We start from the raw sequence: 17093 nt of genomic DNA, 5'->3' as shown, positions 1-17093 counted from the left end.
AATGACAGTCCTTCTGAAAGCTACAGGACAGGACTTCTTCCAGGCTAGAGATTGAGAGGGAAGGACCCCATCTCTTACACCCAGGTGTAAAGAGTTACCTTGAATTGCAACCCTCGGAGATTGTGAATCAGTTTTGCATAGCACCCTCTCTCCTCCATTAACTCCTTGTGGGTTCCCTTTTCACAAATCTCTCCATCTTCTAACAAAATGACTTCATCACAAGACTCCAAGAACTGCAAAGATATTAAAATGATCTACAGCGAACCTCTGCCTAGTAAGAGAAGAGTGCCATGCCAAACTTCCTTCCAGTGGCATCCCAATCTCCTCTAGTACAGAGGTTCTCAACCTTGGCACTGTTGGCACTGAGGGCCAGATCATTCTTTGTTGTTGGGGCAGGGACAGGGGCTGTCTTGTGCATTGTAGGATATTTAGCAGCCTCCTCCTTCCCTCTACCCCCTAGATGCCAGTAGCACCCCCTGACCCCAGTTGTGATAAGCAAAAATGTCTCCAGCTATTGACAAAAGCCCTCTAAAGGGCAAAATGGCCACCAGTTGAGAAGCACTGATCTAGTGCCTACTGGTGTCTTGAGTACAAAGGGGGCTTCTGGTTGTCACTTGAAACGCTGTTCCCAAAATGAGCTGCCCTGCTAAGAAATCTGATCAGGGGGCAGTTGGGATTTGGAATATGAAACTGACAAGTTACTGCAAGACAAGATCTGGTGGAGACCTCAGCAATGACCTTCCTTTGGTATGACGTTACAAGCCCACCTCATCATCCTCATCTAGCCCAGGAGAAGCAGAACATGGAGCAGTCTCCGGCCACCAGGCCCTACTCCTCCCCTGACCACCCCCCACCACACCAGGCCTGAGGAGTTTACACCAGCTTTATCTGTATGATAAAAATATAGCCACATTTTGCCCAAAGCACTTCTGTTTTTCTAATTTGAGTTCCCTTCATTTACATATCACTCCTGAGATCAAAGAGTTCTGCTAATAGGGCTTTCCTCTTATTTGAAACGAGATAGATTTCTCTCCATAGGATCAACCCATCTAAGAGCAGGAAGCCCCTCCTAGAGGAGCAAAATGCTGTGAGATTTAAGATGGGTCAGCCTAACGAAGCCTTTGCAATACAGGCCAGAGGTCTTCCCCTAAATTTGGGGTCCACTGATTCAAAGCTTGAGAGAAGCAGCTACATTTGGTCACTGCACTCCCGATGGGGTGTTGGGGGAATGAGGGTGGTGCCCAAAAGACCAGATGACAACAGTTCTGACAGCTTGGGCAGCTCCAGCCTTTCTGCCTCCCTTGGACTAATGACTCAGCTCCTTGTCCACTTTCCCAGATAGCTAAGCAGCAACAGCCTAGCTTTTAATGTCCAGTTGAGACACTTTCTGAGAACCTTTTTCCTGAAAATAACCTCTCTCCTTTATATAGCATCTTCTAGCTTTTCAAAGCCTCATCTTCAAAGTTTGGCTCTTATGTCTCAATCTCCCACAAGCCAGTAAAGGAAGTGGCAGCTTTGTTATCAGCCCATTCTCCAGATAGGGAAACTGAGGCACCAGTGTGGGGTATATGGCAGCCTCACAGCCTTTTCTTCCTCTCTGGGGGCCCACATTCTAGCCCCAGAAGTTCCTGGTGAAGGCCCTCTGGCTAGTGAGCCCCCCAGTTCATGCCAGTGAGATCTGGCGTGATTTGAGCAGCTTTGTTCTGCAAACTCTCAAAATCTGACCCTGGGCTGGTTTTCAGTAGTGACCGCAGGCCTCTTTTCATTTGTTTCCTCATGGAAAAGAACAGCAATCGCCCAGCCCAAGCACTGGAAGCATCCGGATTGGCTGTGGGCCGGAGAGTAAAAGCAGTGGAACACTATTCTGGAAAAGTCCTGGGGCTTCAGTTCAGGGGCTCGGAGCCCCCTCCTCCCCAACAACGGACAGCTGGACTGAAACTCCAGTGCCATCTGGTGGCTGCTTGCATTTTTAAACACTCAAAGAAAGAGAAAATGACCTTGGTGAAAGGTAGACTCTTTGAAGAGACTTAGGCCTGGGGAAAAGATAGTTCTTGCCTGAGGTCATGCTTCTAGTCATCAAGGTTCAAAGACTGGACCAGGGCTGAGGAGACGATTCCCCCCAGTGAAGATTCCTGCAAAGACAACTATGACCCACAGTTGTCAGGGGCCAGAAGTCTCCCTCCAGATCCCCAGGACCCCTCAGGAGGACAGCCCTCCCCACTGCAGGGGGTCTCCAGGGCTTGGACCCTCACGGTGCAGAGCTGTGGTTACAACATTTAGCACCCTGGCTGGGCAAGAGCCCCTTCCCACTGACCTCATGGGGGTCCAGAAGAAATCCAACCTTCTCTTCCACTCTGATGCCTGGCCGGGAGAGTAACTTGTCGGCACCACACTGGATGCTTCCTGGAGGTGACTGAGCCCACTCAGAGGGAACCCAAAATTCAGATGCTTGGAACTTATTCTGAGAACTCCAGTCTCAAGCAAAGAGATACAAGCTGGGGGCAAAACTACAGCAATGGGAAGGAATGGTTTTCCTGGGTCTTTAAGAAACTTCCCCCTCTTCAAGCTGGCCCTTCTGGCCACTGATAGAAGATCCTAGAAATGCTGGTTAGAGCACCCTGTAGCCATGGTGATCTCATCTGCCTCCCCCTCCCCTAGGTTGACTTACCCTTGCAAAGACCATGAGGTCTGCCTCTTACTCTCAGACCAGGCCCCTGTTGAATATTTTCCCCACAGGCAGCAGGAGAGGAGAGAAGATAGGACTTCTGCTCCAACAGTCCTCTCAATGCAGGTCAGTCCCATGGGATCTCTCCTCCAGCAGGAGATGCACACGTGTATATACACACACATATACACACACACATACCCCACACCTATAGGGGCTCACCGTAGAGAGGGGAGATGGAGGCAGGGGGAAATCTGGTTTGTCTCAGGGTAGAGGGGAGTCTTGTATTCTACCAGGCATTCAGAACCCTTGATGAGGCTGACACTGTGAGAACTCTCCCCACCCTACCCAATTCTCAAGCGCATTCAGGGCAAGCTTAGTAACTCCTCAGCAAGATTCATGTTCCTAAGCCTAAGATGGTGGCTCTGAGAAAGGAAGAGTCTTGCCTTAGCCCAAAAGCCCTGGTCTCTAACCAAGGGCATCAGAGCCTCTTATCCCCCTCCCAGGCTCTCCTGTCCTCAGGCCCACCTAGCCCTTGCTGGAGGAAGGGTGGGGCCTGAATTGTATGCTCCTGGCTTCCCACCTCCCCACAGTCAGTGGTCCAGAGCTGGAGGAAGTGGCCCATGTCCACCCCATAGATAGGGGTCATTTGCTTCTGGAGAGTCTATCCTCTGGTGGAAAAAAGACTTGGCCCCACTGAACCCAAATTTAGAACCAATAGAGGCTATGCCCAGAGAACAGTAGGCAGGGCTATGTGCAAGCTGGGATGGCTGGGGAAAATCATGAATGTAACCTACACACCTTGCTCTCTCCATCCCCGACCCTGTCCAGGTGACGCCAGCCTTGGATGGGACAGATTTAGGCAGAAGAGGAGACTCTGTGAGCATTAGGTGCCACACCCATCCTGTGACCTCATGAATCCTGCCAGTCCCAGTCACCTGCAGCTGATGGGTCACCAGGACGATTGTCTTCCCCCTGAGCGTCTTCTTAATGCACTCTTCAAAAACATGCTTCCCCACGTGGGCATCCACTGCTGACAGGGGGTCGTCCAGCAGGTAGATTTCATGGTTTGAGTAGACAGCACGGGCCAGACTGATCCTCTGCCGCTGCCCCCCAGAGAGGTTGAGGCCCCGCTCCCCAATCTGTAGACAGGAGCAATGTTACTGTCCATCTCTGGGCCCCATTCCCACCCTGCAGTCTTCAAGGGAACTAGAGCTTCTTGAATCTTCTCAAGACTCTTCTGCAGACTGATGATTACTACATTCCAGATCCTCCACCCTTCGCAAGGACCCCCTGACTGCATTAGATGCCCTGGGAAGTGGAAGACTCACTTCTGTAGGAAACCTGGTGGGCAGTGGCAACTAGAGAAAAACTCCAATGTTGAGTGAGGGGGACCTGTCCTTCCAGTGCATAGCCCATAGAGACGGGCTATGTCTTGACCACTAACACCAAAGGGAATTGTTGAGCAGAAAGCTCTGGGAGAGTGGACAAGTAAACAGGAGGGAGCAGAGCCTGGGAGAAAATGGACAAGGAGGCTCTCAATTTGCTTTCTTGTGGACCAACTCCCCACCTCCCCTAGAACCTCTAAGCTCTACAAAGACAGAAGGCATGTCTACTTTGTTTATCACTATATCCCTAAGGTCTGGCATCACACCTGACCCAGAGCAGGTGCTCAGTAAGTATTTGTAAGAAAGGATGAAAAGCTAGATAACCTACTTTAGGTTATTCTGTCCAACTGACCCCAAAGTGAGCCCCCATTATGTTCAGCCAGGCATTGGGCTGAGCACAGGGGAAGGACGCATGAAGCTGGACAAAAAAGTCCCCTATCTACTGGGAGTTCACATATCAGCAGAAAGTGGAGGCATGGTCATGCACATAATGATGGTACAAAGCAGAATTTAACAATTGCCAACTGAGAAGCATAAGATACGTATTCTGGGGCAAATTACTGCAGACTGTGGGATTCAGGAAAGTCTCCCTCAAGGGGGTGGATTTGTGGTTGGAACCTGAAAGGTGGTAACAATAGCAGGAACAGAGGTCTAGAGGCTGGAAGGCAAGTGCACACTTAGGCAGGTAGAGATGAGTAGAAGCAAACCCTGGGGAGGTGGGCCAGGGCTGCAGCAAGATGAATGCCAGGCCAGGATGGCTGTGGTGTCCATTTCCTTGCATAGGCACATTGAGGGCCCTAGCAGAGAAAGGCAATGTATTCCAAACTCGTCTTTCTTCAAGACTCTCTTTTGCTTTTGGGCAAAGTCGAAGACTAAGCAGAGGACACACTGGGATGGGGAAACAGGAAGATGGCATGGTGACCCCCTACCTTGGGTCACCTGAGTTGGCAGGTTCAACCCTGTGCCCAGGCAGCTTTCTGGACAAGCAGCTGGAAGCAATGTTTGGAGGGCAGAGTAAACAAGCCAAGAAGGGGCCCTTGAGACTCCAGCCACAATGCAGCATCCTTGGACCTCTGTGTTTGGAGGACAGAGCCAGTCCATAAGATATGGAAGCAGCTTCCACCAGAAACCTCTAAGTTAACAGGCAGATTGGGAATGGCTCCAGGAGTGACCACACTGAACCCAACACAGGTAGAGTTGGTACCACATCTGTTGTAATATTCCCCCAGAATAAACCCAGATGGAGAATTCAGGATGGTAGAACTTGGCTTTTCCCATACTTCCCAGGACCTTTCTGTCTTCCAGGGCATCCAAATGTGAATGGAACCAGGGCCTGCCAGCCTCAACACTTTCAACCTGGACAGCCAGGCTGCCATGCTGCTGCAGTGTGACTGAGCTCCTAGCTCTGCTCACCTCAGTCAGGTCTCCATAAGGAAGGCTGCTCAGGTCCTCCTGAAGGGCACAGACTCGAACCGTGTGCTGATACCTGTGGACACAAACGACAGAAGTAAGCATGGTAACAAAAGACCCCATTGCCGGTATCACTGGGCTAAGGCAAGGAGTTGGCCAGTTGCTTCATCTTTGATGTCCAAAGCCTCCCCTTGACCCCTAGGCATTCCCCACACACCTGATGCAGAGTTGACTCAGGGATGGCTCTTTCCCTCACAGGCTTCCTGCCCTGAGGGGAAGATGATTCAATGACATGAAACTTCTGAAGGCAAAACTGGGGGCACCAACTGCTAGCATTGCTCTTGGAAGTCAGAGAAGGGAATGACCAGTGTGAGCTGAGATCAATGTAGGAGGCTTCCCAGAGGATGCAAGACCGTGAATGGAAGAAATGTGTGTATGGAGGGTTAACAGCAAGGTGCTGGGATGATTACTAATGATGACCCTGACATCTGCTCCAGGATACTCCTCAATCCACCAGTCACTCCTACCAGGTTGGAAAGAGCAGGGCTTTCTCCCCCTGAGACACCTGAGTACGCTGGGCACAGAGGATACTGCCTGAAAAACAGAGGCCAAGCAGGAATAGGATCTCAGTGCCTTGGACCTCCTAGCTTCTTTGTTTTGTCCCTCAGCATTGCCCACTGTCTAGCATTGGGCCAGTCTGTAGGGAGTCTAATGGGCAAGGCTCTAACCAACTCTCAGCAGCCATGCTGCTGGGATCAGCACCTCATCCTGCAAAGGACAGCAAAGCTGGGGGACCCATAACCTACCAGGCATGACCCCAGTCTCACTCCCTGGGAACTTCGGACAGCAAGGGATCCAGGAAAGTCAATAAGTTAGTGGGTAGGAACTGGAAAATGCTCAGGCCTCAAGATATGGGAGAGTTTCACACCCTCCTCCCTGGGTTTTCTCTGTGCCTCATTCCCGCTCAGATGGCCCGCACTGTAGATAGACTGTTTCCCAGGGCACCACAGTACACCATGTCACTGCTTTAGGGACTAGTTCCTGCTCTGAATTCCCTGATGTTCCTGGTGGCAGTTCAAGTTCATGTCCTATGCAAGGAGCAGCTGGTTCCCACCACTGGGCCCTAGGTTTCTGTCCCACTTGACAGGCTGCCTGCCTCCACAAGGGTTAATTAGTTGACTAATTAATTGATTGATTGATTAGCTGGTTGATATCAGCAGCATCATCAGCATCATTGGGGTCCTCTCTTCTCAATGTATGACAGTGGGCAAGCCTCACAACTCAGACTTTGCAGGACACATTCTCCCAATAAAAGGCACCAACAAGAGAGTGAGCAGGCAGATATGGGTAGCTGCCCTTCAGGTGGCATGCTGACCCCTGGCAGAACTTAACATCCTGGAACAGAAGCTGGGCAGAGCCCTGAGCATCATGCCCATACACCAAATTTAGGAGTGGTATATATATGGTGTTTAAGACTGAGGGCTTTGGCAAGGTAGCAATATTTACATTAGACAAAATAGACTTTAAAGCAAAGACTGTAACAAGAGACATAGAAGGGTATTACATAATGATAAAGGGATCAATCCAACTAGAGGATATAACAATTGTAAATGTCTATGCATCCAACATTGGAGCACCTAAATACATAAAGCAAATATTAATGAATATAAAGAGAGAAGTTGATGGTATTACAATAATAGTAAAAGACTTTAACACCCATGTACATCAATGGATAGATCATCTAGGCAGAAAATCAATAAGAAAAGTGTCTTTGAATGATGCATTTGACCAGATGGACATAAGAGATATATAAAGGACATCCCATCCAAAAATAAGAAAATACATTATTTTCAAGCGCACATGAACCATTCTCAGAATACATTGCATATTAGGCCACAGAACAATCCTCAATAAATTTAAAAAGATTGAAATCATAGCACGAATCTTTTCTAATCACAACAGTAATAAAACTAGAAATCAATCACAAGAAAAAAAAACTGGGAAAAACACGAACACATGGAGTCTAAACAACATGATACTTAACAACCAATGGGTCAATGAAGCAATCAAAGAAGAAATAAAAAAATATATGGAGACAGATAAAAGCACCATGGTTCAGCATCTTTTGGACACAACAAAAGTAGTTCTAACAGGGAAACATATAGTGATACAGGCCTACCTAAGAAACAAGAAAAAGCTGAAATAAACAATCTAACCTTACACTTAAAGTAACTAGAAAAAGAAAAACAAAGCCCAAGAGGAGTAGAAGGAAAAGATAATAAAAATCAGAGCAGAAATAAATGACATAGAGATGAAAACAAATCAGAAAAAAAATTAATGAAACCAAGAGTTGATTCTTTGAAAAGATAAATAAAATTGATAAACACTTAGCCAGATTCGCCAAGAAAAAGAAAGGACCCAAAAAAATAAAATCAGAAATGAAATGAAGTAACAACTGACACCACAGAAATACAAAAGATTGTAAGAGAATACTACAAAAATTATATGACAACAAACTGGGTAACCTAGAAGAAATGGATACTTTTCTAGAAACATACAATCTTCAAAACTGAATCAAGGAGAAAAAGAAAATTTTGACAGACCAATTACTAGTAACAAAATTAAATCAGTAATAATGATAATAATAATAATGACCACCTACTGAAAAATAAAAGTCCAGGACCAGATAGATTCACAGGTGAATTCTATCAAACATTTAAGAAGAGGTAATACCTATTCTCCTCAAACTATCTTAAAAAATAGAAGAGGAAGGAAAGCTTCCAAATACATTCTATGAAGCCAGCAGTACCCTGATATCAAAACCAGACAAAGACACTATAAAAGAAAAGAAAACTACAGGCCAATATCCCTGATGAATATAGATGCCCAAATCCTCAGAATATTAGCAAACCCCATTTAACAATACATTAAAAGGATCATTCACCATGATCAAGTGGGATTTATTCTGGGGATGCAAGGATGGTTCAATATTTGCAAATCAATCAACATGGTACATCACATCAACAAAATGAAGGCTAAAAATCATATGATCATTTCATTAGATGCAGAAAAAGCATTTGACAAAATTCAACACTGTTCAAATAAAAAAAAAAAGTCCCAACAAACTAGGTTTAGAGGGAATATACCTCAACATAATAAAGGCCATATGAAAAACCCACACCTAATATCATACTCAATGGTGAAAAACTGAGAGGTTTTCCTCTAAGATCAGGAATGAGACAAGGATATCCACTTTTGCCACTTTTATTTGACATAATACTGGAAGTTCTAGACACAGCAATCAGACAAGAAAATAAATGAGGTATTCATATTGGCAGAGAAGAAGTTAAACTGTCATTATTTGTAGATGACATGATACTACACATAGAAAATCTTAAAAACCCCGCCAAAAAACTACTAGAAGTAACAAATGAGTTCTGTGAAGTTGCAGGATACAAAATTAATACCCAGAAATTGGTAACATTTCTATACACTCATAACAAAGTAGCAGAAAGAGAAATTAAGAAAACAGTTCTATTTACAATAGCACCAAAGAAAATAATAAAATACCTAAGAATAAACTTAACCAAGGAGATGAAAGTTCTGTACTCTGAAAACTATAAAACATTGATGAAAGAAACTGAAGATGACACAAATAAATGGAAAGATATACAGTGCTCATAAATTGGAAGAATTAAAAATGTCCACATTATCCAAAGCAATCTATAGATTCAATGCAATCCCTATCAAAATACCAATAGCATTTTTCACAGAACTAGAACAAATGATACTAAAATTTGTATCTTTGTATACAAAAGATGCCAAGTAGCCAAAGCAACCTTGAGAAAGAAAAAAAAGCTGGAGGTATCACAAGTCCAGATTTTAAGATATACTACAAAGTTATAGTAATCAAAACAGTATGGTATTGGCACAAAAATAGACACATAGATAAAAGGAACAAAACGGAGAGCTCAGAAATAAACCCATACTTAAATGGTCACTTAATCTATGACAAAGGAGGCAAAAATATACAATGGGAAAAGACAATCTCTTCAATAAACAGTGCTGAGGGGTGCCTCGGTGGCTGTTGGTTAAGCGTATGCTTTCGGCTCAGGTCATGATCCCAGGATCCTGGGATTGACCCCGCATCGGGCTCCCTGCCAGCTGGGAGTCTGCTTCTCCCTCTGCTCCTCAGCTCGCTCATGCTCTCTCTCTCCCTCTCTCTCTCTCACTCACTCTCTCAAATAAATAAATAAAATCTTTTTTAAAAAAAATGGTACTGAGAAAACCGGACAGCTGTGTGCAAAAGAATGAAACTGGGTCAATTTATAATACCATACACAAAAATAAACTCCAAATGGATTAGACCTAAATGTGAGAACTAAGGCCATAAAAATCCTAGAAGAGAACACAGGCAGTAATTTCTCTGATATTGGCTGTAGCAACATTTTTTTAGATATGTCTCCTAAGGCAAGAGAAGCAAAAGCAAAAATAAATTATTGGGACTACATCAAAATAAAAAACTTTTGGGGGCACCTAGGTGGCTCAGTCAGTCAAGCATCCAACTCTTGATCTCAGCTCAGGTCTTGATCTCAGGGCCATGAATTTGGACCCACTAATAAACAAACAAACAAACAAACAAATAAATAACTTTTGCACAGCAAAGGAAACCATCAACAAAACAAAAAGGCAACCTACTGAATGGGAGAAGGTATCTGCAAATGACACATCCAATAAAGGGCTAATATCCAAAATATATAAAGAACTTACACAGCTCAATACCAAAAAAAAAAAAAATCTGATTAAAAAATAGGCAGAGGACCTGAATAGATATTTTTCTAAAAAAGACATACAGATGGCCAACAGACATATAAAAAGATGTTCAATATCATTAATCATCAGGAAAATCAAAACCATAATGAGATATCACCTTACACCTGTCAGAATGGCTAAAATCAAAAAGGCAAGAAATAACAAGTGTTGGAGAGGATATGCATAAAAAGGGACCCTCATACACTGTTGGTGGGAATGTAAATTGGTGCAGCCACTCAGAAAAATAGTATAAAGTTTCCTCAAAAATTAAAAAATAGAAATACCATATGATCTAGTGATTCCACTATGGGGTATTTACCCATAGAAAACAAAGACACTAATTGGAAAAGATATATGCACACCTATGTTTATTGCACCATTATTTACAATAGCCAAGATATGGAAGCAACCTAAGTGTCCATTGATGGATGAATGGATAAGGAAAATGTGATGAGTGTGTATGTGTGTGTGTGCGCACGCGCACGCACATGGTGTGTAATGGAATATTACATGACCTTAAAAAAGGATGAGATCATGCCATTTGCAACAACACGGATGGGCCTAGAGGATATTATACTAAATGAAATAAGTCAGACTAAGAAAGACAAACACCATATGGTTTTACTTGTATATGCAATTTAAAAAAAACAAATGAACAAACAAACAAAAGACAGAGTCAGACCCATAAATACAGAGAACAAATTGATGGTTGCAGGTGGGGGAAGGGAGTGGGCAAAATGGGTGAAGGGGGTTGGTGGGAGGTACAGGCTTCCAGTTATAGAATGAGTAAGTCATGGGGATGAAAGGTACAACACAGGGTATCTAGTCAATGATACTGTAATAGAGTTGTATGGTAACTGATGGTAGCTACACTTGGGGTGAGCACACCATAACATATAGAGAAACTGAATCACTATGTTGTACACCTGAAACTAATGTAACATTGTGTGTCAAATACACTCAAATAAAAAAACTTTTTTAAAAGACCAGGGGCTTTGGAATCAGAACAATCTGTGTTTGAATCCAGCTGGGTAACCTTGGACAAGTGAATGTACCTCCCTGATCCTCACCCTCCCCTCTATAAATTGGGCTAATAACTCTCATTGGGTTTTGAGAAGGAAACAAGAACACATGTGTAGAGCCATTAGCACAATTCCTGGAGCACTGCAAATTCTCCATCAGTGGTGGTTACTATTAATATTATTACCTTTGTCAATCTTTAACTATGAGATGCAGATTGCTCAGCGCCTCTTCATTCCTTTGCCATCCCTACCCCCCTTCTTAACTTTCCTCCTATACTCCTGTTTCCTGTGGCGTGAGAGCCACCATGGTCACCCTAGAGATGCCACACACAAAGGGTGCCTTGATCTACTCTACCAGACCCAATTCAAGCACCACATTCTCTTCCTTCTCATGATCTCTGCTGCCTCTGAATAATCTAACAGGACCTCCTGACACTTGGCACATTCCTTCTTGGTGCACTGTTATTTCTATACATCTCTTACTGCCCCTTCCAGACTTGTAACACCTCAGGGGCAAAGATACATCTGAGCCACGCTTCTTTCCCCCATCATCCTGCATGAGCCTGAAAACTGCAGGTATTTGGTAAATATGTGCCCTGACATTCTGCCTGATAAAGATAGGAATCCTTCCTCCTAGCTGGCTACCACAGAAAGAAAAACCATTCCAGGTGGGGTGGGGAGGAGGCCCGGAAACACTGAGCAGAGCAGTTTAGCTGGTGCCAAGGAGTCCTGCACTGATCAGACCTTTCTGCTGCTCTTGGGTCTCCTGGCAATAGGATGTCATGGCCAGGGAAGAGGAAGGGAAGTAATAGACCTCTTGTTGGGAACCCACATGCTGGCCAATGTCAGCCAGCAAGGACAGTTTGTGGGTTCAGACAATAAAATATGAAAGTCAAGACTATCACTGGGGAGCTGACAGCCAAATTTTAAAAAAAAAACAACTCCATTGGTCTTTACTTCAGCATCGTGGAGCTTGGGGAGGCTTCAGGGGGAGCCAGATGTCAGGAAGCTCCAGTGAGAACAAATGATGTTGGCCTGGTATTCAAGACTCAACCCCTGCCATTTAATAGCCTTGACCTTGGGCGGGTCAACTCCCCTTCTGAGCTTCAACCTCTTCATCTGTAAAATGGGGATATGATGCCAGGATCTCCCTAAATAGGTGTTTATAGAACTCTAATGAGAGAATGTACATGGCAGCATACTAAATCCAGGAAGGATCATAGAAAGCTATTACTTTCCAGTGCTTAAAATAATGGTCCAAACTGTATCCAAAAATTATGACTTGAAATTTTTCTTCCATTAGATCATTTTCGGTATATTAACGGCAATATATCCTTATAGATGTGATGTCAATTAATAATTTCAGGGGTGATTAATTTGCATACCTGCTGCTCATGATTTCAAGCAGTTTTGGTTACTTGGCCTAAAGCAAAATTCCCAGATATATCTTCCTCCAATCAGACAACATATGCACTGTTACAGAAAACCTCAGAACATATGCTACTCTGCACTGGGAATGAAGTGCCAATTTCATCCATTTCTCAGAGTGTGATCACAGGTCTGCAGAAAGCACCTCTCCTGAACTCTTGGGTCAGGAAGAGAAAAACCAACACCCATTTGGATCTGATGAATGTTTAATCAGAATTCATTAAAGAAACCCACTGAGCAAGCATTACAAATGACATCAGCATCTATAGCAGAAGGTATCAAATATCAAAGTGCCTCATTGTTTCAAAGTTAATATTACCTTTGGTGATCATACTTTTCTCCAAATAGTATGTTTTCTCTCACATTTCCATGAAAGATCCATGCTTGCTGGGAAACATAGGCCACAGTCCCATTGACTGCCACGATCCCTTGCTGTAACTGCATCTGGAGCAAAATACCGGAATACCTTCAGAAGCTAAACCTCACAAACTTCTCTTCAGGGGCCCACGAAGCCCTTGCCACCCACTTATTCCATGAACATTATTTATGATGGTGCAAGAGCGTCAAGAAGATGTCTTAACCCACACTGCAAAGCACAACCGTATAGTCTGATGGTCGCAAAGTCAAAAATCTATAAGCGGCCAGGCAGGAATGTCACAAAAGAGGCAGTGGTGAGTTCTACTATAGGCTGGAGAGGCTGCATGACACCTCCATACAACCAGAACAAGATGCCCTCTGAGGGAACCCATCACAAAGGTTCCCTTTTCCTCCAAGTGCACCAGCTGGATCCCACCCTCCTCAGCCAGGCCCCAGGGGCAGGATATAGCCTGAATGGCTGTGAAGGGTGGTCCTGGTATGCCCTGTCTCAAGGAAGCAGCCTGTACATTTGGTGCAGGGCCTGGTACAAGGATTCAGGCTTGGTGCAGCCAGAATTTCTCATTCTTCAACAGGAGTGGAAAATCCAGTTTCATGTGGCACATCAAGCAATCCAATTAAAAACTTGCATGGGCTCTAGTGTGTGACCCTGAGTACATAAGTTCACTTAAGATGATCCCACATGGTGGGCATCTAACAGGTAACAGTGGACACTAGTGATGATACCCTGTTCAAAGCTTTCAGGAGGCAGGATTTGTGAGAGATGGTATGGTGCTCAGGGCTGATGCAGCAGCGGCAGTATGTCATGGACAAGGAAGGAAGATAGCCAAGGTCAAAGGATGTGATGCCATTTCACCTCATGAATGGTCCAAGGGACAGAGAACATTAGACTTGGAGAAGAGAAAATGATAATGACGATAATGGTAATAAATATAGCTAAATGAATAGAGTATATGCCAGGCACAGGGTTAAGTACATACAAAATGATGACAAGTCACCACGACTCTCCCTGAGAATTACCCTATAACTATTATATACATTATCTTGTGGAATCCTCACCATGACCCTCCTAACCCCCATTTTACAGATGAAGACACCAAGGTTCAGAGAGGCTCAGTTACTTATGCAAGGTTAAACAGTGAGCATGAGGCTGAGACAGGTGGTAAACATAGGCAGTCTGGAGCCCGCTCATCAGTCACCCTGCTGCCTCTATCCCAGGGACTACGGTGGGGCATCTAATCTCACCACTGTCACATGGGAGATAGATTCTATTTTCTCTGAGAGATTCCAAAGGAGCAGATCAAAGGGCAGAAGTTAAAAAGAGGTAAACTTTACTTCCATATACATCAAAACTCTCCAAAGAGGGAACTGAACTCCCCATTGCTGGAGATATCTGAGCAGAGTTGGCTCAGCTCTTAGGGCATGCTGTGGAGAGACTCCTGTTATTAAGTAAAGAATTGGGATGGGTCACCTGTAACATACCTGTTGACTCTAGGGTTATGACAGAGATACACACACAGAATCCTAGAGCATAAAGGACCTCAGGAGCTCACCTAATTCTGCCCCCACCTCCTTCAGAAAGGGAAGGAGTTATCACTCTTTCTAGAAATGAGTTAACTGAGGCCAAAAGAAGTCACCCTAGTCTAGCGGGCTCTTCTGAGCCAGTGTCCTTGTTTTTTCAGAGGTGCCTCCTCTCCCTACTACAGGCATCCAAACTTCTCTTTAGGAACAGCAGGGTGGGGAGAAAGAGGACTTAATATTCATTCATTTGGGATGAGAAACAATATCAGTTTAGGAGCCCTGTGAATACAGTAAATGGCTTGGCTATTTTGCTGGGGTCACACAGCTAGAAGTAGCAAAGGACAAAAAAACCTGGGCTCTTCCCTCTTCCTACCACAAGGTCTGCAGAGAAGTTGAGGGCAAATTGTTGTTTTAGTTGATGCATGCATTCAGCCACTCCATCAAAGAAGCTTTGACTGAGCCAGTGTGGTCTGGGAAGACACTGGAGATATGGAGATGGACATGGGGAAAAACACATCTAGAGACATGGTGAGTCATAGGTTCCTCAGTCCTTCCCTGCCAAGCCACCTTGCTGGCCTTTCTAATAAGGATGGCCCAAGTCATGGGAAACACCATGTACTTAATGACTTGTCTCAAGGAAACAGTCATTGTTTAACACATGTCCTTAGGTGTATGAAAACCTAAGGGTGTATGAAAAGCTCAGCACCACCTGGAAAAGGGGCATGGAGCTACTGAGCACATTAACCTCCTGGAAATCACTATTAACTGTGTGCACAGCATCCAATGCTGTCGAGCCCAGCTGCTGGGTCCACTGTTCTCAAAGGGCCCCAGACGTGGCAGGTGGGGACCATTTGACTGTCATGTCAGTGCTCCATCTTCACAGCTTACCTGTCCTAGGAGAGCTGCAATGAGGGAGCTCTTTCCACTTCCAACATTCCCGCATATTCCCAAGACTTTCCCCTACCAGAGAAACAGAAAAAAAGACACAGTCATTCCACCAGTTCTTAGAGGGTCTTGGGCCAAAGGTGTTGCCCACAAACTGTGCTGGCCAGGCCAGGTGGTGACCAAGGGGTCACTGCTGGCTCTACGAGGTGGCAGTTACAGCCTCACACCCCAAACCTGAAACACAGCCTGGGAGGAGGCAGGAATCTAAGTCTTAATTAAGTGCTTTCCTTGGCACAGCACAGCAGAGTGCCCAGAGGACTTCCAGAAATCATGGACAAGCATTGATGCGAAACAGCCTTGTGCTGGTCTGGGACACACAGGCCCCGGACATGAGGATTGTCCCCTGCCCACACTCCAGGAAAGCAAATCTAATAGAAGTTAAAAGCTGTACAACCCAGGGGGACAAGTGTAGCCTTTGAAATACAGAGAGCCTAGTGTTTTCCAAAAGTCATTTTTAAAGTATCCTTCCACCATACCAAAGCGTAATCTGAAATTACTGAGCAGCTATTCTATTCCAACACATGGGGTTCGTGGATTATTCTACAGCTACAGATCTATTAATTCAACCACAAATCATTGTAAGAGACTGCTATGTGCCAGGTGCTCTTCTGGACACTAGCAAAAACACAATACAGTAATGTACGTGACAGACAACAGTTTGGCTCTGCCCACAAGGAGCTTACGTTTTAGTTGGGGGGCACTGACAGTCAACAAGATAAGTAAGTAAAATATGGAGAATGTCAAGTACATGCCACAGAAACACATAAGGCAGAGAGGAGATAGGGAGATGAGAGTGGAGGGAAACTTACTGGAAAAGTAAACATCTTAGCTTGAGTTCTCCCAGAAACAGGCCCTGAATCAAAGATTTGAGTGAAGGTAGTTTGTTTGGGAGGTACCATGGGAAGGGGAAGGTGGCCCATCAAGGGTGTACTATTATATCAGCTCCCATGGGAGGCAAGTGAAGTTCAATCCTGCTGGGAAATTCTGGGAAACTGAGGATTGTTCTATGTCCCCAGTGGCTGAGGGAGTTGGGGATAAATAGCCAATAGTCAGTGCTTGAGAGTGGCTCCCTTGGCTGTGGATGTCCTGCTGTTTTGAGGGAGGTGGGGAGGGCCCCCAGGCACAGACACAGATCCAGCAGTTGGAAGATGGCCAGGACACATGGATGGCTCACTGACAGTATCTGCTACAGGCACCATTTGAGTAAGACCTGAAGGAGGTGAAGAAGTGAGCCATATAGATATCTGGGGGGAAACAACTGCAGGCAGAGCAAGAGTCCATTATGGAAACTTTTGGGCAGACATGTGCCCACTCTTGTGTTCAAGCAAATACTGTAATGCTGCAATTGGAACATCTAAGAGCATTCTCATTAAGACTTGCTCTCTGTGAGACATTTGGAAACCACGGCAACAGGCCCCTCCCCAGAAGATCAGCGAGAACAGCCAGCCAAGACCAAGTTTACCGATCAATGAGAACGGCAGAACTCCAGCGCTAGGGGACTACTGCACATAGAATTCACGGCTTTTT

At 44.9% G+C, this 17093-nt stretch overlaps 1 protein-coding gene across 1 annotated transcript in view; it reads right to left on the bottom strand.

The window, feature by feature from the left end:
- The window catches only part of LOC102744452 (ATP-binding cassette sub-family C member 12), a 97452-nt gene that overhangs the window by 27736 nt on the left and 52623 nt on the right, over positions 1-17093 (bottom strand). Inside the window, exons 26-30 of the mRNA XM_081807890.1 lie at positions 15510-15581; positions 13045-13169; positions 5467-5539; positions 3604-3807; positions 99-233 (exon numbers count right to left, since the gene is read on the bottom strand). Of these exons, the coding sequence (XP_081664016.1) occupies positions 99-233; positions 3604-3807; positions 5467-5539; positions 13045-13169; positions 15510-15581 (609 nt within the window). The remainder of the gene's footprint in view (positions 1-98; positions 234-3603; positions 3808-5466; positions 5540-13044; positions 13170-15509; positions 15582-17093) is intronic.

The sequence above is a fragment of the Leptonychotes weddellii genome, chromosome 16 (genome assembly GCF_054177405.1).
Source record: "Leptonychotes weddellii isolate Sample4059 chromosome 16, ASM5417740v2, whole genome shotgun sequence".
Taxonomy (NCBI): Eukaryota; Metazoa; Chordata; class Mammalia; order Carnivora; family Phocidae; genus Leptonychotes; species Leptonychotes weddellii.
The sequence above is the reverse complement of the archived record's forward strand: the minus strand, read 5'-3'. Positions and strand labels throughout refer to the sequence as shown.